The sequence below is a fragment of the Rhinopithecus roxellana genome, chromosome 16 (assembly GCF_007565055.1).
Source record: "Rhinopithecus roxellana isolate Shanxi Qingling chromosome 16, ASM756505v1, whole genome shotgun sequence".
In the NCBI taxonomy this organism is placed as follows: domain Eukaryota; kingdom Metazoa; phylum Chordata; class Mammalia; order Primates; family Cercopithecidae; genus Rhinopithecus; species Rhinopithecus roxellana.
This window is the reverse complement of record NC_044564.1, coordinates 23,583,882-23,604,800: the sequence shown is the minus strand read 5'-3', so window position 1 is coordinate 23,604,800 and position 20,919 is coordinate 23,583,882. Positions and strand designations below refer to the sequence as shown.

The window sequence follows — 20,919 nt, the reverse complement described above, 5'->3', positions numbered from 1 at the left end:
ATAGCCATTGTAATGAGTATGAAGTAGAGCACAAAAGTTTTAAATTTTGATGAAGTGCAATTTATCCATTTTTTTCTTGTTTTGATTGTGCTCTTGGTGTCACAGCTGAGAAATCATTGGTTAATCTGAAGTCTGAAAGATTTGCTTCTATGTTTTTTTAAGAGTTTTGCTTTGTTTTTTTTGAGACGGAGTTTCGCTCTGTCACCCAGACTGGAATGCAGTGGTGTGATCTCGGCTCACAACAACCTCCACCTCCTGAGTTGGAGCAATTCTTCTGCCTCAGCCTCCTGAGTAGAGTAGCTGGGATTACAGGCATCCACCACCAAGCCTGGTTAATTTTTTGTATTTTTAGTAGAGAGGTGGTTTCACCATGTTGGCCAGGCTGGTCTCGAACTCCTGATCTGAAGTGACCTTCCCGCCTTGGCTTCCCAAAGTTCTGGGATTACAGGCTTGAGCCACCACACCCAGCCAGTTTTGAGTTAATTTTTGTGCATAGTATCAGGTAGGAGTATGCTTTATTCTTGTGCTTTATTCATATGCTTTATTCTTGTGCATATGGATATCTAGTTGTCCCAGAATGATTTTGTTGAAAAGATTACTCTTTTTTCATTGAGTACTCTTAGCACTCTTGTCAAAAATCAATGACTATAAATGTAAGAGTTTATGTCTGGACTCAATTTTATTCTATTGATATTCAGTCTGTCTTTGTGCTCAATTCCTTCTTTTTGAAACACTTTCTTCATTTGGCTTCCAGAACACCTCTCTGTCTTGGTTTCCCCCTTTCCCCCAACATTACTGGCCATTCCTTCTTAGTTATCTTTGCTCTTCCTCTCCCCAACCTTGTAGCATCCTAGGATTCAATCTTGACTTCCTATACTTACTTCCTAGATGATAATCTTTCAATCCCGTGAGTTTCATAAGCATTCCCAGGTTTACATCTCCAGCCCAGACATCTTCCATGAACACCAGACTCCAAATCCACCTAACACCTCCATATGGATGTAAAAAGGCATCTCATTTGACATATCCAAAACCAAACTCCTGATCCTTCTTCCCAAGCCCCTGCCAAACCTGCCTTTCCTATTGTCTTTCTTACCCATCAGTGGCATCTTTATTCTTGCAGCTACTCAGGCCCAATCCATAGAGTCATTCTTGACTCCCCCTTTTCTCTCACAACCTGTATTCAGTCCATTAGTAAATTCCACTTCCTCCACCTTTAAAAAATATCTTGAATCTTGCCACTATTTCTACCTCCACGACTGTCATCTTTGTTTAAGCCACCATTTTCTCTCATCTAGATTACTGCAATGGTCTCACTAGTCTCCCTGCTTCTAGAATCTTGTTCCTCTACAGTCTGTTCTCACAGCAATCAGAGTAATCCCCATAGAGCATGAGTCAGGTTATATCACTTCTCTGCTCAATGATTTCCTGTCTCACTCAGAATAGACACCAGCATTCTTACAAAGGTCTGTAGAGCCCTATTTGAACTGGTACTTTATTGCAAACTTGCTGTTTCTCCACACCAATTATGCTCTCACCTCACGCTTTGCATTTGCTATATGTTCTTCTGAAAATACTTTTTCCCAGAACTCCAAATGACTTCTTTACTAATTTCTTTCAAGTGTCTGCTTTGATACCACCTGTCAATGAGGCCACCCTAGCAACCTGTTTTTAGATTTTTAATAACAACTCTACCTCCATCGTCAGGGGGCATTATCTTTTTCCCTTATCTGAACTTTTCAGCAGAGTTCCTATCACATGTGACATAGTATATTGTTATTTCTTATGGAAAGCAGACCCTGGAACAAGAATGCCTGTTATGAATTTTGGCTTTACCACTTGCTGGCATCTTTCTTAACCTCTCTGATCTTCAATTTAATTATCAAAGAAGTGGAGGTAATAATGGTATTTACCCAGTGTGGAGTTGTGAGAAATAAATGAGTTTACCCAAATAAAATGCCAGATACAAAATAAGTGTTTGATTAGTATCAGCTACTATCATCATCTTCAACATTGTTTGTTATCTGCTCCTCTTACAAAAATAAAAGCCTCTCAGGATCAGGGAGTTTGTTTCATTCGTTGCCACATCACCAGCACTGACTGAGGACAGTGCCTAGTGTGCACATTAGGTTCTTTTAAAATTTTTTTAGTTGAATTTTTTTTTTTAAAGACAGAGTCTCAGTCTGTCACCCTGGGTGGAGTGCAGTGGAGTGATCAGAGCTCACTGCAGCCTTGATCTCCTGGGCTCAATGGATCCTCCCAACCCAGTCTCAAGTAGCTGCACTGCACATGCAGGCACATGCCACCACTATAGGCATATGCCACCACACCCAGCTGATTTTTTCATGTTTTGTAGAGATGAGGTCTCACTGTTACCCAGGTTGTTCTTGAACTCCTGGCCTCAAGTTATCCTTCCTCCTGCCTTAGTCTCCCAAAGTGTTGGGATTATAGACATGAGCCACCATGACCAGCCCTTAGTATAATAGGTTCTTAAGAAATGAATCCTTGCAATAACGCTGAGAGGTAGTTGTTCTTATACCTATCTTTTTATAGGTAAGGAAATGTAGGCTCAAATAAGTTGAGCATCTCAAGTCTTTTGACTCTCAATAATGGAGTTAAGATTGTATTATTGGGTATACTGAGGGGAGGGCTGGTGAGGAGGAATGTCACTTCCTTATAAAATGGACCATCTGAAAGAGTGAGAGAGATCATTCTTGGGGGGTCAGGGGTTTTCCTGCAAAGCAGTTGTTTTGTAGACATTTATAACTTAACCTGCAAACAAATCTAAGTAGAAAAATCCTAAGACATTTTAGGGAGTTAGGAAGCACAGAAAGTTTGATTCTCAACAAGAAAATAATTGTTTTTTAATGTTTGTCCAATGGGTGGGACAAACTGAAGAGCCAGTATAGCAGTTCCTCAGGGTCTGGAAATGGTACTGGCTACTGGTTAAGAGACTTATACCTTCTCTGGTTAGGCAGGTGACACTTCTTAGAATAGCTGTTGTTTTCCAAATACTGTGCTAAGCCCTCAGGCTACAAAGGTGAAATAATATATAATCCTTTTTTTCCTGAAGAAGTAGTATAAAGTGAGAAATAGTATAAAGGAAGATGTTTATACAGACATCTACAATATACCATACTACAAAACAGTATTAACGACACACTGTCTTAGAAGTATGGACATAAAATGGTGGAGACCGGGGCAGCTAGTGGAGAGGCACCTAATCCTACCTTGGGAAGGAAAGCAGATAAAGAAATTTCACAGAGTCATTAGTATTTGAACTAAGTCTTAAGGAATATGCCTGAGTCCACCCAGTAGGCTGGGTGTGGGAGGGAGGTGTGAAAAGTCTCAGATGTGATAGACAATGTTCAGTAAGACTTGAATACAGGACACATGAGGAGCGGAAGGAAAGTAAGCTAGAACTGTAGGGAGAGTACACATCTTGAAGCACTTTATGTGCTACAGTAAGCAACGGGGAGAATTGATGAAGTTAAGCAAAGAAAAAAATGCGATCAGAATTTTGAAATGGGAAATGTGGAGTATGGATTGGAGAGGAGCAAGTCTAGTGGCAGAGAGGTCAGCTTGGAGTCTCCTGTTATAGTCCAGTTAAGAGAAGATGATAATGGTAGTGTGAAATGGAAAGGCAGGAGTGGATGCCAGAGATATTTAGGAGATAGAAGGTACAGAGCTGAGTGATTGGATAGGGACAGAGTGCAGAGAGGGAGAGATCCATTGTCTGGCTGGGGACAGGAGGAGAAGTTTAGAGATGGAAGATACAAGTTTAGTGTTTGGATATGTTGAATTTGAGCTAAGCATGCGATATCTAGGTGATACACACTAAACAGTGGTTAATGTGTTGTGATAAAGTAGGTATCTGAAGGTTAGGTATAACTCCTTTGAGAAGTGGAAGAAGGACCTGACTAATGGAATGGAGAAACTTATCAAGTGACACAGAGGGCCCAGTTGAAGTTAAAAATCTGCATCTATTTGCTCTGGTTCTCATCTGTACAATAGTGGGACTTGTCAAGGCATTATATGTTAAATACCATGAGAAGGATGAATGTAACTTAGGTGCACTAGGATGGCCTTATTAACTCTTGCTTGCGTGGGCATCAGAGAAGCCTTCCCAGAACTGTGCTTTGGAGGAGGAGTTAAATTTTCCTCTATAGAAAGGAGGTGTGAGATGCTGTTTCAGGGTAATGGAACAGAATGAGTAAATAAATATGTGGGGTTTTGAGTATGTGACTTCTTTGTGAAATAAGACAATTAGATTCTAGGAATGTATATGGGGTCAGGAAAGAGGCAGAGGAGAGGAATTTGGGGATTTGAGTCAGATCATGGAAAGCCTTGATGATTCTGTCAATGGATTGATTGGATTTAGTCTTTAGGCATTATGGGGAGATCTGTGGGGAACAGAAGGACACAATCAACTTTGACATGGTTGTAGAATGTATTTAAGATAGTGGAGGGGGAGAGGTACATTTCCATTTTGAGTCATGGGGTCAGTTAAAGGATTGCCTAATTTTCTTACTCAAAGGGAACACATTATCCTGGGGGGTTGGGATGTAGATATGGAAGAGATATGTCCCCATTCCAGGAAGTGTCTTTCTCATCTTTCCCACCTTCCTGGAGCTGTACTGTTTTGGAGGATTCTTGGTCAGCTAGTCCAGGACAGGTGACGCATTAAGTAGGCAGAAATAGCTTGAAAAATTGGGAACCTGTGAATTCGATTCTTGAATTCTTCCCTCTACTTGTGATGTAATATCAATGGGCCTTTAAAAGAGAAAAGAATGTGGTGGGGTACTAATGGACAAAGGTGGGTGGACTTTCCTTACAGAAAGAAGCCTGTTGGCCTATCCATGTATGGCCTAGAAGGCAGTGCAGACTCTGATGAATAGAAAAGGAGTAATCTTTATTTTTATCCTGTTATGGCTTTATTGGACCCTTCTGGCAATGTCAGTTTCCTTTAGAGTATTGTCCTGGGTTTGATAAATAATCAGATTTGGGATTGCAGTCATGGTTTTATCATCTAGATCACTGTGATTTCTATTAGGAAAGCAGCCAGTCAATGCCCCCAGGCCTGTAGCCATTCAGCATCCTGGTCCTGGACTTAACTCTAGGCCCTACCCTGGCCCAACTTAATTTTGGGTCTGAGAAACAGGCCAAAGCTCATTGGGTGAATGCGTGGCCAAGCCTGCATTGCAAAATGGAAAAGGCTCAGCCACCAGGGCCTTTGGAGTTTGAGGTCTTACACCAGATCTAGAATAAGCTCATGTGGCTTCTGAGGAAGGAAATCACTCTGTGCTCAGCCAGCTTAGATAGCCTGTTGGAGTGGTCCTTGGTAACAAAGCTGGTCTTGCAGCCTTGGCAGCCTGACCCTTGATGCAGGCTACTTTGGAAAGGGGAAAAGGATGACTGGAACCCCTGGGTAGATTTTGTCCCTTGATTTAAGTAGCTCCAGGGATGTTCCAAACTAAAAAGCCTTGGCCAGCAAATACAGGTAGGAAGGATTCTGGAAGCCAGTCAGCTGGGCTCTGTGAACTGCCTAGTTGTCCGGAGGACCTCTCCCTCTCTTCCATGTCCATTGGAGTTTAGCTGGCATTTTCTTTGGGTTCCTTACTTATAGGACTGAATCTACTAACCTTTCTGCCCTTTTTTTCTGCTCTTTCTCTCCTTGCAGAAGGAAAGCGAGGAGCCCTTCAGGTTGTGCCTCTGACCCTTTGGGTCCTTTTTTGTCTATTTCCCTCCCCTCCTTCCTGAGCACTGTGTGTGTGTGTGTGTGTGTGTGTGTGTGTACATGCACATGTGCGTGCATGATTTGTGCCTCTGAGCTTTGGCTCATGCAGTCCATTTTTCTGAAAAGCAGTTTGTGTGCATGCTCCTTGCTTGTGTGTGCTCCTGCAGATATCCCTGGAGCACATTGTGAGAATGTATGTGTACCAGCATGGATGTGCATTCAATGTAGCATGTGTGTGCTTATACTTATACCCAGTTTGACTCCCCCAGACACTGATTACCCTCCTTTTCTCCTACTCTGCTCAGTGTGTGTCCATTTTCTACCTGTTGCTGCAAACTCTGGCATATGCTGTAAAACCTTGGCTGAGCCTAGCACGCATGTGTACTTTGTATTTGAGAGCAGGCTTTGCTGCAGGCATTTCATGCCTCTTGCCTGAGGCCCTAAGTGTGAAGGTACTTGTGCTCTGAACAGGCTTCCTGACCTCTCAGTTGAGCACAGGCTTCTGTAGACCTATTGTGTGGTTTCCCAAAACCATATGAATGCATAGTATACTAATGCCCTGTGCTTGCAGGCACTGGCTTTTGAAGACCATGAGGATTTGCTTTGCCTGTGATTTGGGCCATAGTAAACACTGTGAATCCTCCTCAGATGAGTTTCTGCAGATCACTGTATACTCTGAAGCTTGTATTCTGAAGCCATAAGCCTAGGATTCATGCTCACCATGTGTTTCCTTCAGACACAAGTTGTATGTGCTGTGTGTGCAGGCTTTTGCAGACATATTGTTATCCCCTCTGAGCACAGGAAATGTGCATGATCTGAGCCAGGCTCTCAGAGACTTTTTGTGACTTTGTTTCCTTAAGCTCAGTGGTTTCTGGCAAATATCTCACTCTAAGTAGGAAATAAGAATCTGCTGAGTGTGGTGGCTATTGCCAGAGGGAAGATAAGTTCTGGTTGGTAAGATCTGGGGACTTAGGGATTGGCTCCCCCACACTCAACCCTTACCCCTTCCATAAGCAACGTTAGAAGACTTGCAGTTTTTCTGTTACTTCCCACCTACTGTTGTTTCTTCTATACTATCCTCATTGTCTTTTGCTTCAGCCACTTCTGGCTGCCTTTTGGACCTGGCCCTCCCATTACCAATATCATCCTACCTATAGAAAGGATAGGAGGCAGATGGGGTGGAATGGGGGCTCTGGGCAGTAGGGAGATAGGCTTGATTAAAACATAGACAACCTAAGAGGAGTCTTAAATCCAAAATTCATGTGAGCCTACTGCTGACCCAGGTAAATCTCCCTCACTTTTCCATCACCGTTAGCTCTGTCCTGTCTGTCCCTATTCTCCTTTGTATTGCCTCATTCTATCCATAACTTCTCCCCACTTCAGCTCTCCAAAACATCGCTCACTGTTCAAAGCTAAGCACCTTAATTTTGCCTCCCTTCTGGAGCTCATTTGCTCCAGGATAGTTAGGAGGCAGGGAAGTTGTTGGGGGTGGAAGAAAACAAGGAGGGGCAGGAAGCCCCAGACCTGTTAGCCTGAAAAAAGCATGTGCTATTGGATCTCTGGAGCACTCTGGCAGCTGTGGAACTCTCTGCATGCCGCTTGAAGGATTTGCTTTTGTTTATTTTGTTTTCTTTTGGTACAGAAACCTTTAAAAGGTGATTTTTGAACTGTTCGCTTCCTTGAATTATTTGGTGCCTCAAGTTTTGAATTCTCATTCTAGGGCCTATAGAATTAACTAGAATGATAATCCAAGTGTCTACCCTGGGTTCTGTTGTTATATAGAATTTATTAAATGGCGAGAATATACTCAGTGTCAGTGAGTCAGGGGTTCAAGGCACCCAAACTAAATCCAACCACAAAATGAGATAGGAATCCAGAGAGACCAGGTCTGACTCTGGGACATTAAGGGAGTTTAGGAACATAGCTGGAAGAAGACTGGACTGTATATGAAGGTGTTGTTTTGCTTTAGTGAGGCCTGGAAGCCTACATAGGCCCTTCTCCTGTGCTTGGTTTACTACTGTCTATACCAATGGTTCATATAAGAGTGATATGAGTTCTGCCATTCCAGTAGACTTCAGTCCTGGGACCTCAGTGAGCCAAAGCTCCCTTATGTCCTATTCACCAAGGAGACAGGTATACCACTCATTTCAGCAGCCTGCTTGTTGCCCTGGCTGATCAGGACATTGGTTTAGATGTCAGATAGGCTATCACCACATGGTGAATGTGACTTACACTGCTCTGGGCTTGTATTCTACTGCTCGCTGCTTGGGTTACAGGCAATCTCCCATCTTTCCCAGGATCTAACTTGTTTCCTATCTCTTTTTAAAGATTCCAGATGATGGTGACCCCTCTCTGCCTCAGTGGCTCCCAGAAGGGTAAGTGATTCCCTGCAAGATTTCTGTGGATTGTATTCAGTATCTCTTGACGCTTTTAGCTTTTCCCTTGAGAAGCAGGGGAAAGAGCTTCATAAGCTGCATCCTGGGGAAGGAAAAGGTTCCACTATAGGTTGGTTGCTTCTCTGAGGCAGAGGAGAGAACTCTGCTGACGGATTCCACGGACGCAGAAGAGGGATCTTTGCAGAATGGTTACGCTGGGGCAGGGGAGGGAGCTTTGGGGCCTTCTCATCCTTGCCTCTATAACTTCTGGTCCATCTTTTCATAGTGGTGATATACTCTTTAGGTAGAGCAAAGAGGAAATTAGAAAAATATCTGCATTTGGAAACATGTTCTTTTCATTTCTTTTGTTTTTTAATTTTCGTGGGTGCATAGTAGTCTATGTGTGTGTGTCTACTTATGAGTTACATTAGATATTTTGATACAGGCATACAATGTGTAATACTCACATCAGGGTAAATGGGGTATCCATCACTTCAAGCAGTTATCCTTTCTTTGTGTTACAATCCACTTATACTCTGTTATTTTAAAATGTGCAATAAATTGTTGTTGACTGTAGTCACCCTGCTGTGCTATCAGATACTAGACATTATTCATTCAGTCCATTCCATTGTTGATGGTGTGGCTGATTAAGTTACTCCCTAGGCTTGGTCCTGTTCCAGCTGTTGTGAGTCATCTACTTATTCCATTCCACTGTAGTCAGGACATAAGTAACATCCCTTTCTGAGCGCTGTATGTTCTGTCTGTGCTTCTTGTTTGGGAGTTTCAGACCTATGTGATTGTACCAGAGTCATTTTAAGCTGCTCAATGTGTTATTAAAGAGAGAAGAGAGTTCAAGTACCTTCCCATTCCCCACTCCTTCCCACAAATATCACCAATTACTTATCTGTACCTTCCTTTTCCCTTTTTCCTACAAAGGCTTCTGACATCAGAATTTTCAGTAGTTGCTTCCTCTTGTGGCCAGGGAAGAAGAAAGATCAGGTAGATGATCTACTACATTTTTACATGCTCCTTTCCCTTGCAATTTGTTGTCTTTAAAAAAAAAATTTTTTTTTTAACTTTTGTTTTAGGATCGGGGTACATGTGCACGTTTGTTATATAGTTAAACTCGTGTCACAGGGATTTGTTGTACAAATTGTTTCATCACCCAAGTACTATAATAATAGTTATTTTTTCTGCTCCTCTCCCTCCTCCTACCCTTCACCCTCAAGTAGGCCCGTGTCTGTTGTCACCCTCTTTGTGTCCATGTGTTCTCATGATTTAGCTCCCACTTACAAGAAAGAGCATGCAGTGTTTGGTTTTCTGTTTCTGCATTAGTTTGCCAAGAATAGTGGCCTCCAGCTCCAGCCATGTTCCTGCAAAGGACATGATCTCATTCTTTTTTATGGCTGCATAGTATTCTGCGGTGTATAAGTTCCATATTTTCTTTATGCAGTCTGCCATTGATGGGCATTTAACTTGATTCCATGTCTTTGCTATTGTGAATACTGCTGCAGTGAACATACTCATCCATCTGTCTTTATGGTAGAACACTTTATATTCCTTCTGGTATATACCCAATAATGGGATTGCTGAGTCGAATGGTGGTTCTGTTTTAGTTTTAGGAATCACCACACTGCTTTCCATAATGGTTGAACTAATTTTACACTCCTACCAACAGTGTATAAGTGTTCTCTTTTCTCTGCAGTTTTGTCAGCATCTGTTTTTTTTTTTTTTTTAGTTTGTCTTCTTTTAATCAAGGATGAATCATTGAATGAGCTACTGCCTTCTTTTATTGAAAGATTGTTTATGTTTAAAAAAATTTATTGGCTTAAGAGATACATATTGTAGTTTCTGGAATTAGCTACAAAGTTATGGCACCAGTTGCTTCAATGATCTTTAGGTTTTTTTCCTTCTAATAATTGTAAACTACATACATGTCAATGGGACATATCCAGACTATTTTTAAATGTAGCCATGCAGTAGTTTTCTAAATAATTCCCTATTGTCTTTCTTCCTTTTGTTTCACCTTAGTCCTTAGAAGCTGTCCTAAGTATAGAACTTCCCTCGGTCTGGTAATCTCATTAAAAACAAAGCTCACTGCCTCTGTTCAGGGAGCTAGTTTATTAGAAATCAGCATATTGAATGGCCTGTTTCAACTTCTGGACTTGACCCAATTTGTGGTTCCATTCTTTGCCTAGATAGCTACAAGTACCTACCTTTTCTGTTGGAATATTTCTGTCTTTAGACCAGCCGTGGTATACAGCCCAGCTACCCAACTTTCCCAACCTCTTTCCTCTCATTAAGACCAGGCATATGAGTTCTTTTCATTAAGGCCAGAGAGTTTTTTATTGCTCATCCATCTCATTTTATAGAGGTATCACCAAGGCCTAAAGTGAGGAAGGAATTTTGGGAGAAGACATAGTACGTTAATAGAAGAACTGGAGTTAAAATCCAGGTTATCTCAGTGTAATTTCTTTTGGGTACATTTTCTGTTTTTATTGCATATTGTGATAAAAGAACAATAAAATTAATCAGTATAGAAAAGGTATAAAAGTTTTAGAAATGTTCAGCTGCTGTAGCTGTAATTTTTCCCCAGGCTCTATTGATGTGTCTATAGGGCTAGGCCACACTTACAGAGTCCCTTTGCTGTTTCCTTCCTAAATGGTGTTTTGTTTTGTTTTTCTTCCCTTAAGTGGTCTTTTTGAAGTCTCCCATACCACCTCCCCTGCTTCCACTTGATTCTGAGGGCTCCTTTCTCCATGGAGAAGGCTTTTCTTCAGGAGGCCTAGGTAGACAGAACGGGTGACTCTTTTACTCTTGAATGGAGATGGTGTCCTTCTATGTGCCATTATCTGGTAGTCTTACTCACCTAGACTGTTGCCGTAGAGCCACCCTGTGGGTTCTGTTCCAGCACAGGCTTGGCAAAACTTATCTTTGAGGAGCAGTGTCTTTGCCTTGAGTTTGGGGAGAAGCTCTCTTGAGTGCCAATTACTACCTTGCCTTATGGAGCACAAAAGTGCCTTCAAATAAACCGAAATGTCTTGAACTATCACTGTGGGATAAAAGAGGCTCAGTCCTCAGCTGAAACTGTAAAAGACACTGAGGGGTACTGTGAGAACAGATTCTATTGCTCACTCTTCCATGGCTTTATTTCCCCGACTTTCTGTCTTCCCTTTCCGTCTCAAAGGCACATGATAGAGGTCAGTTCATCTTCCTCTGGGGAGAGGGAGAGCAAGGTGAATGGAACACTGAACACCAGTTAACTCAAAGCAAGACTGAAGGTCCTGACATATTTCCTTCTCTCCTCAGGCCAGCCGGAGGGCTCTATGGCATTGACAGCATGCCAGATTTACGCAGAAAGAAGCCACTGCCACTTGTCAGTGATCTGGTGAGTAAAGACTCTTGTGCAGGCATAGGCAGTAGCCTTGGGGTATCCCCCATTGGGCCTTGACAAGCTGTCAGGATTGGAAGTCGTCCATTTAATGACTCAAATTGGTCTGATGATCAACCATTTAAAGCCTTCTGAGACTTAGCAATGGCTTCACAGGGACTGTGTTCTACCTCACTCCCTAGTCAGAGTCCTGAATTTATTAGCTCAAGCTCCTATCTGGAATATTTGTGGCTTGGGCTCTCAAAGTTAGGATTTTGTGTCTTCCTGTAGGCATCTAGCTCTTACAGGTATCTCTACAGCCTTCTTTGATGACCTGTAATGGAAACTGCCTCCAGCCCTTGACCTAGATCATTGAGCTTGGTATGGGATGAGCATGACTGGAGCTTGATGCCTTCTTGGAAGTCAAGCAAAAGTTCTTCTCAAGACATAGGCTTTCGAGACTATCTCTGTAACCTAGTATCAGGCGCTGAGAGGCAATGATAAAAATTTGTGGAATTGAATTGAAACAGGCTTAAGAGTTAAAGCTGATCCCAGGGCCTCCATCCCATCTTCCCAGGATGACCAGAAGCCCCATTCTGGGTCATACCTTGTGAGGCACAAACAGCCCAAGGAATTTTCTGTAGCCTTGTGGGTAGTTGGGGGTGAAGTGAGGTCCAGGTTCTCTCAGAGCTCTAAAGCCAGAAATAGGGTATAAGGGTTCAGTTAAACATGAACCCTTTTCCCTTACTACCATTTTCTGTTTCTGTTTTTCTTTTTTGCTCTCTATTCTATCTATTGTTTTTCCTATCCACTCCTCTTCCCTCTTCCCCATTTCCTGCTCCACTAGTTTCTCCCTCCTTAGTTGACTGAATGAAAGTATCATCTGCGATTTTCTCTTCATCATTTTTCTTCCCTTCCATTATTTTTCTTCTTTTTTTTTTTTTTTTTTTTGAGACGGAGTCTCGCTCTGTCACCTAGGCTGGAGTGTAGTGGCCGGATCCTGGCTCGCTGCAAGCTCCACCTCCCGGGTTCACACCATTCTCCTGCCTCAGCCTCCCGAGTAGCTGGGACTACAGGTGCCCGCCACCTCGCCCGACTAGTTTTTTGTATTTTTTAGCAGAGACGGGGTTTCACCGTGTTAGCCAGGATGGTCTCGATCTCCTGACCTTGTGATCCGTCCGTCTCGGCCTCCCAAAGTGCTGGGATTACAGGCTTGAGCCACTGCGCCCGGCCCATTATTTCTTACCATTTGTTCATCTTCCCCTTTCTCTCTCTTTCTCTCTCTTCCTTCCTTCCTTCCTTCCTTCCTTCCTTCCTTCCTTCCTTCTTTCCTTCCTTCCTTCCTTCCTTCCTTCCTTCCTTCCTTCCTTCCCTCCCTCCCTCCCTCCCTCCCTCCCTCCCTCCCTTCCTTCCTTCCTTCCTTCCTTTCGACAGCATCCCACTGTGTTGCCCAGGCTGGCCTCAAACTCCCAGGCTCAAGTGATCCTCCTGCCTCAGCTTCCCAAAGTGTTGGGATTACAGGCGTGAGCCACCATGCCCGACTCCTCCTTTCTAATGTACCTCTTCTTCTACCAGCTCTTCATCTAGCTGGTTGAAGATAAATTCTGATGCCATCTCTTCTTCAATACCATTTTCCTTTCCTTAATGTCTCTCATCTCCTCTTTTTTCTCTTCCTTTTCTTCCTACTTTTTTCCTTGTCCTTTCTCACTCTTTGCCCACAAGCAAGTATCCAGTTTATTTCTTGCTCTCCCTCTCTGTCTTTTGCCCTATCTTTGGCTTTATGGCATAATACTCCTTAGAGTAGGTACTCTAGGCTTTGGGTCCTAGCCAGTGGTCTGGGTTGAAGACGGTTTTTAGTGGACAGAAGCAGAGTGGATTGGGAAATGATTTACACTATAGGGAAGAACCTCTCAGTTGCCTCTGAAAGTTTTCGTGCCTTTTCGGGTCTTTAACATCATGTTGTTCCTTTCTCTGCTGTCCTCTACACAGGCTATGGTGAGTGTCTCCGGAGCCCTTTCCCATCCTCTTTAAAAGTCTGCATCCCTGGCAGGGTGCAGTGGCTCACGCCTGTAATCCCAACACTTTGGAAGGCTGAGGCGGGTGGATCATGAGGTCAGGAGTTGAAGACCAGCCTGACCAACATAGTGAAACCCTGTCTCTACTAAAAATATAAAAAAATTAGCCGGCAGTGGTGGCGGGTGCCTGTAATCTCAGCTACTCGTGAGGCTGAGGCAGGAGAATCACTTGAACTTGGGAGGCGGAGGTTGCAATGAGCTGAGATCGCACCACTGTACTCCAGCCTGGGTGACAGTGCAAGACTCCGTCTCAAAACAAACAAAAAAAGTCCGCATCCCAAATCACTTGGGCCCTTTCCAGCTGTTCCACCTGCTCAGGCTGATATTATGACTTCTGTCTTCTCAGTGTCCTCTGCCTTTAGGAACCCATGTGCCTCTCCAGGGGCTGCCCCTAAAGCTTGGGCTTGGCAGATACATGGGGCCCCCTATGCAAGAGCGTGGCTAGCAAGGTAACCCCAGCTCTCAGACTTAACTCCCTGTCCTGCTTGATTTGACTGAGGCTTCAATGCCCCTTTCACTTGCCAAGTGCCCTACATGTAGGCCTGCTGGCCTCTGCAGCCACCAAGGGATTATGTGGGCTTGGGGAGGTGCCAAGGTATAGAGGTTACCATGGAATCATTTTTCTCCATAATGGCTCTTGAATGTGACTCTGACAGAGTTGTGTGTCTCTGTTATTCTTAATTACCTGTTTTCTACTATAGTTCTAAGCTTTTCATTTTCCTTTTCCTTCCCATAAACAAGGAGTTTCTGTGGGGTAGGACACTAAGAAGAGTGAGGGAAAAAGAAACTCTTTGGATGATAGATACCCTGAAGAAAGTGCTGTTCTAACATAGAGAAGCCCTGAGGGCCTTGGGTTTTGCATCTTAACCTGGGACACTTGTCACCTGTTAAGGCCATTGCTGTGAGTGACAATAAAAATAGAAAGTACTGTAGTAAGCTATAGTCAAGTGGCTTTGGTCACTGAAGCTCCCTTCCCAGGACTTTGCCAGCCCTTGGTGGTGGTCAGGGCTAACAGTAGATCTTCCCTCACAGTCACTGGTCCAGTCTCGGAAGGCAGGAATCACTTCTGCAATGGCTACACGCACTTCTCTTAAGGACGAAGAGCTGGTAAGTGACCCATGTGCTTTCATAAGTCCACTGGCCTCAGGACTGGTGATCATCTCTGTAGCCATGCAATTAATAACTGGGAATTCTGGGAATTCAAGAGTGCTGGGCACACATTGCTGATGAAAAAGACAGATAGCATCAGGTGTTAGTTTTCCACAGTGGGTAAGGCTCTAAGCGAGTCTAGATCAGAGAGTAAGCCCAAGTCTCATGTTGAAGGGTGTGACCACTGAACTCAGGGTTTTATGATGGACCAAGTACCTTCTGTTTTCTTAGAAAGTGTAAATGCTGGAACAAGGCTCAGATCCAGCATCAGGTCCAACCTGTGTTGGACAACCAGGAGCACACTATATTGTGGGCCTCATTCTGCTAGGCTGGACTATGGGCTGGGCCAGGATAGAGCATCTTCTTCATTGCCAGAGGAGACACGAAATCAAGGTCCTGATTGCCCCACAGGGTCTCAGTTCTGGTATCTCCCTGCAGAATCCAAAAGTCATGGGGACCAGGCATGGTGGCTTACGCCTGTGATCCCAGCACTTTGGGAGACCGAGGCAGGTGGATCACTTGAGGTCAGGAGTTCGACAAGCCTGACCAACATGGTGAAACCCCGTCTCTACTAAAAATACAAAAATTAGCCAGGCGTGGTAGCATGTGCATGTAATCCCAGCTACTCGGGGGCTGAGGCATGAGAATTGCTTGAACCTGGGAGGTGGAGGTTGCAGTGAGCTGAGATCGCAGCACTGCACTCCAGCCTGGGCAACAGAGCAAGACTCTGTCTCAAAGCAAACAAAAAACAAAAATCATGGGATGGGGTATGTATCTTTCAGAAATCCCACGTGTATAAGAAAACCCTGCAGGCCTTAATCTACCCCATTTCGTGCACCACTCCTCACAACTTTGAGGTCTGGACAGCCACTACCCCAACCTACTGCTATGAGTGTGAAGGCCTGCTCTGGGGCATTGCCCGGCAGGGCATGCGCTGCAGTGAATGTGGAGTCAAGTGCCATGAGAAGTGCCAGGACCTGCTCAATGCTGACTGCCTGCAGCGTGAGTGCCCTGTGGGGTGAGGGGCAGGGAGTGGGGCAGTAGGGGCTCTGCAAGGGCTCTCCAAAATAGTCTGTGGCAAAGAGCTGGGATGGCTGAAGCAATCATTCCCCCAGTCCACCTGATTCTGAAACCCTATCCATTTCAGAGAAGGTAGGATTCTGAATCAAGGAGCCTTGCCTTTCCAAATAACAGGTCTTACACTACCTTCTTAAGCACCTTTAGGTGAGCTTTCTGTGGCCTTCTAATGTAGCTAGAATCTCTTCTAGGATTCTGTTGATCCCAGAGACTGAGCTTTGCAGTGTATACAGCACAGCGGCCTTATAGTCCAAATGACAAAAGCATCAGGATCTGAGACTAATGAGAGGAAAGAAATAGAGTTTTGTGGGGTTCCAGGCCCCACAGAGGAATCTCCTGAAGCCTAGAATCTAGGACTCAGGGAAGGCAGCATTCATTGCTTGTTTTTAGACAATAGTGCCAGAAATAGAAGTGTCAAATGAATCTGATAGATGTCCAAGAGGAGAGTATGCCAGACCCCCACAGCCTTGGCTAAATATATGACTTGTCCTGCCATGATGGAGTGGGGAGAATAGGAGCAGGAAAAGCAACAAGTTCTTGTCAGAGAAAATGGTAGGGGTCAAAGTTTATATCTCCTTGCTACCCTCCTGCTTTGCTTGCACTCACTGTGGCTGGACCCCAGGAAAAGCAGGGGTGAAGGAAGTGGAAACTATTTTCCTGCCCTCCAGACCTCCCAGGTATTACCGACAAGTCAGGCTGTAGCACTGAAAGCTTTAAGGATTGTGCTAGGAGAAGGGAAGGTCACCTCTAGACAGACCCACAAGTACTTCATTATCCCAAAAATAGCTATGACATATAAAAGGGGACCAGGGAGAGGCCTTGAGAAATTATTCATAGAAAATGCCCTTTGAAGAGCCTCAAATTGGTGCCAGTGGCATGGCTAAGTTAGACATGAAGAGACAGGTAGGACAGAGTCAGCAGAAGAGATGGGCTCTGAAAAGACTGCCTGAAGACAGATGCTAGTAATGACTTGGCCAAAAACTATCACGAAGAGGTGGCAAGTGCAGGTGCCAGAGGGCCCTTGCCTTAATTGCTGAGAAGTAGCAACCAGGCTGGCTGCAGAGTTTCTCCACTGCTCTGCAGCCTCTCCTGGGCCCCATTCCTCAGCTCAACCCTTGGTCTGGTAGGTGACCTGTTGCTTAATCCTAATTTCTGTTCCTGGCCACGTTCAGGGGCTGCAGAAAAGAGCTGTAAACATGGAGCTGAGGACCGGACCCAGAACATTATCATGGCCATGAAGGACCGCATGAAGATCCGAGAGCGAAATAAGCCAGAGATCTTTGAAGTTATCCGGGACGTCTTCACAGTGAGCAAAGCTGCCCATGTGCAGCAGATGAAAACAGTGAAGCAGAGTGTACTGGATGGCACCTCCAAATGGTCGGCCAAGATCACCATTACTGGTGAGCAGGCCACAGTTTGAGGGGACAGGAAGGCCTGGGCTATGGGGAGGAGCCTGGGGAAGAAGCATCCTGAGCATGAGGGAGCAAGGGATTGGGAAGAAAGAAAAAGGAAATCACTGGGAAGGAAAGCCCTCATTATTCATCACTCCTCCTTACCTAGACCCTGGTGCCGGAGAGGCAAGACTGCTATCTGCAAACAACATGAACCATAATACAAGGATTTGCTAACAACCTAACACTGTAGATTGGTTAACAGTTTGATATTACAAGAGGTGGGGGGAGGGGAAAGGGGAAGGGCAGGGGACCAGGGAGTAGTCAACCAGTGGTTTGCTAAATGGGTGGGGCTAAAGCATGTATATATCAGAGGGTATGAGGACCAATGTAGAGACAAGTGGTCAGTTAGGGGTTGGGTAGGGAGATGGGATGCTTGGGCTTTAAAGGAAAGGCTTGTGGCCCAGGACGAAGAATAAATATGGAGGAATGGGATTACGGTGTCTGTGCAAGGAGCATAGACTGCTCTAAGATGGAGAGCATATGAGTAGTGCTGTGGAGGGCTTCTGACCGACTCTGAAGCCTCCTGTACATGCTTGGGTTGCAGTGGTGTGTGCCCAGGGCCTACAAGCCAAGGATAAAACAGGATCCAGTGACCCTTACGTGACTGTGCAAGTCGGCAAAACCAAGAAGCGTACCAAGACCATTTTTGGAAACTTGAATCCTGTTTGGGAGGAAAAGTTCCATTTGTAAGTCACAGAGAGCTTTGTCTTACCTGGGACTGTGTGTATTGGGGGAGCAGGATCACATCCTGCCATTCTGGGCTTGAGCTTGAAGATTGGGCAAAGGCAGGGGAGAAAAATCCATTTCTCACATGCTTTGCTCAGGCATCAGCCATTCTTTCTCCGGTTTTCTTCTCATGACCTGTTGTGTCAGGGTTACTATGCCCATGCCCTGTCTTCACCAGGGCTATTAAAGGGGCCCTAGGGCACTCCATCCTGCTTTTTCTAGCAGTAGAAAGATTTTACTACTTTACTGCTCAGTGACAGAACCAGGGACTGACTGCCTTATTGTACCTCCTACCCTTGCCTAGGAAGGTACAGTAGGGTTAGGCTCTCGTAAGGAAGGCTGTTATACAGAGTGGGGAGGGAGTGTCCTTGTCCTAAAACTGGGTAATTCTGGCTTGAAAGTGGAAATCTGGGTTCTGAAGTTGCTGTTTCCCATAAGGGTAGTGTTTCTTCTCACTGATTTTTTTATTATCTCACTTTCTTACAAACTATTTCTTATGACAGTAAAGGATGGTTATTGAAAAATGACAAACTAATATCTGGAGAATAGACATGCTTTATCACTCCCCAATAAGGCCTAGGGTCCAGATTTTGGATTTGAATCAGCCAAGCAGGCTGGCTATGTAGAGGCCTCCTTCTGTTGGCTCCTCAGAAGATTCAGGTAGAAAGGGATTAGGGCCAGCACGATGGCTCACACCTGTAATCCCAGCACTTTGGGAGGCCGAGGCAGGCGGATCACCTGAGGCCAGGAGTTCCAGACCAGACTGGCTAATGTGGCAAAACCCCATATCTACTAAAAATACAAAAATGAACTGGGCATGGTGGCAGGCACCTATAAGTCCCAGCTTACTCGGGAGGCTGAGGGAAGAGAATCCCCTGAACCTAGGAGGTGGACGTTGCAGTGCACCAAGATCACGCCACTGCACTCCAGCCTGGCAACAGAGTGAGACTCCGTCTCAAAAAAAAAAAAAAAAAAAAAGGATTAGGATATAGTAAAATTTATCTCTAATCCAGAGATAATATTAATAGCTACTAGGAGAAGCACCTGTTTGAGAATCTGAATAGTTCCTGCTTGAATTCTTCTTATGACTAATTTAAAATCAACTAGCTCTTGGTCGTTTTTGCCCACTTTTAGTAAACAGTTTTTTAAGCTCATTTTCTGTACAAGATACTATGCATAAAATAGTGTATCTAAAAATGAATAGAACAATCCCTGGCTTCAAGAAGCTCATTGTTGATTTGTCTATTATCTTCCCACAGAGTGGTGGTTATACTGTAATATTATAATGGAATGTGGAAAGATGTCATAAGAACATAGGGAAAGGAACAGCAAATTTTGCCAGTTACAACTTTTGGGTGAAACAACAGAACCCAGAAAGCAACGGTTGGAGAGGACAGCTTGAGAGAAGACCTGGGAAAACTTTCTCCAAAGCAAACCTGATAGAGGAGATGACATTTCAATGGGATATGATAGGATAATATAGAAGCTCACCAAGCACATAGTTAGGCAGATGGGGGAGTTAGATAGAAAGCTAAACGGTTATAACTATATGGGCCTACCACGGACATGTGTAGCACCTTTACTCACTTCATGTCTTAGGCTCTGAGGATGGAGCTAGCAGTTGCTTCCTGGAGCTCTGTGGCATATCTAGCTATTTTCCTCTTGGTGTTGCTGATACAGCTAGCTGTATAGGAAGTCAGAATTGACCTGAATTACTCTTCCCTCCACCCCTTGCCCTTTGTTCTAGGACAATAAGAACTGTACAGTAGTAGATAGAGCCACCCAGGCTGAGGAATGAAGAGTCATTTGCTGGGATAGCCCAACTTTTTTGGAACTTTAGTACTGCTGTCCTCTGACTTCTCCTCTTCCAGGGCCTCAAGTGCAGCTGTCAGAGCTTTTGGGAGGGAATAGGAAGTAACAGGATTTGGCGCTACTGGGTCTGCCCGTAACAGAGCCTGCCTAATTCTCTCACAGTGAGTGCCACAACTCCTCTGACCGCATTAAGGTGCGTGTGTGGGATGAGGATGATGACATCAAGTCAAGAGTAAAGCAACGCCTAAAGCGAGAGTCCGATGATTTCCTCGGCCAAACCATCATTGAGGTTCGGACCCTAAGTGGCGAGATGGACGTCTGGTACAACTTGGGTGAGGAAACTGGACCCAAGAAAGTTGCTTGGAAGGGAGAGCATGAAGGGGACCTGGGAATAGTCCTTCTACCAAAACCACCATCTATCCCCAAAGCATATCTCTATACAGAGCCCGTCTTACCTGCAAAGAACTGACTATGGGGAGGGATGGGGGACAGAGGAGTGGCAGTGGCTGCAACTCACTCTGGCTGAACGTTCTCTAGGTTTCAGAAGGCCCGTTAATCTTCATACTAGTGCCTTTGTCCCCCCTCCACACTCCTGTTCTCCTACCCAGCTAGTTCAAGGGTATTTGTGGAATATATGGTCACTGGAATGATTCACCCTATATGGTGAGTCCTTGGCTTGGCCCCTTCTTTTCCTTGGGTAGAGCCAGAATGGAACTATCTATGCTGTCTAGTTGCATTGGTGTCAATCTCCAGTCTTCTTTCCTTCCTAGAGAAGAGGACAGACAAATCAGCCGTCTCAGGGGCTATCCGACTACAAATCAGTGTGGAGATCAAGGGGGAGGAGAAAGTAGCCCCATACCACGTGCAGTATACGTGTCTCCATGAGGTGAGCCAGCCCTTGGTAGGTGGGGGATCAGAAAGCAGTGCTGGGAGAGGCCTGTGGCCGTAAGTAGGATTGCTAGGTGGTTGGAGATCCGAGGCCCGTTTTAAATTTTATCCTTGACTCACTCTGCTACCCTGGAGAGGCCAAGTGATTGAACCCAGACTGCATTCTCTTCCACTAATGTGAGAACAGCCTGTTGGGACCATAGAAGGAACTGAGCAATGACTGGAAGAACAGAATTTCTGTGGAACCTTCCTTATT

The 20,919-nt window shown here is 44.7% G+C and overlaps 1 protein-coding gene across 5 annotated transcripts in view; it reads left to right on the top strand.

Moving 5' to 3' along the window:
- Positions 1–20,919, top strand: part of UNC13B (unc-13 homolog B) — a 229,891-nt gene that overhangs the window by 183,764 nt on the left and 25,208 nt on the right. For 4 of the 5 annotated variants that reach the window (XM_010385830.2, XM_030920050.1, XM_030920052.1 and 1 more), the window contains 8 exons: positions 8,066–8,112; positions 11,422–11,500; positions 14,590–14,664; positions 15,489–15,708; positions 16,956–17,183; positions 17,782–17,923; positions 19,938–20,107; positions 20,546–20,661. In XM_010385830.2, the coding sequence (XP_010384132.1) occupies positions 8,066–8,112; positions 11,422–11,500; positions 14,590–14,664; positions 15,489–15,708; positions 16,956–17,183; positions 17,782–17,923; positions 19,938–20,107; positions 20,546–20,661 (1,077 nt within the window). Of the gene's footprint in view, positions 1–5,680; positions 5,704–8,065; positions 8,113–11,421; positions 11,501–14,589; positions 14,665–15,488; positions 15,709–16,955; positions 17,184–17,781; positions 17,924–19,937; positions 20,108–20,545; positions 20,662–20,919 lie in introns of all 5 variants that reach the window. The other variant, XM_030920051.1, reaches the window with a different exon arrangement.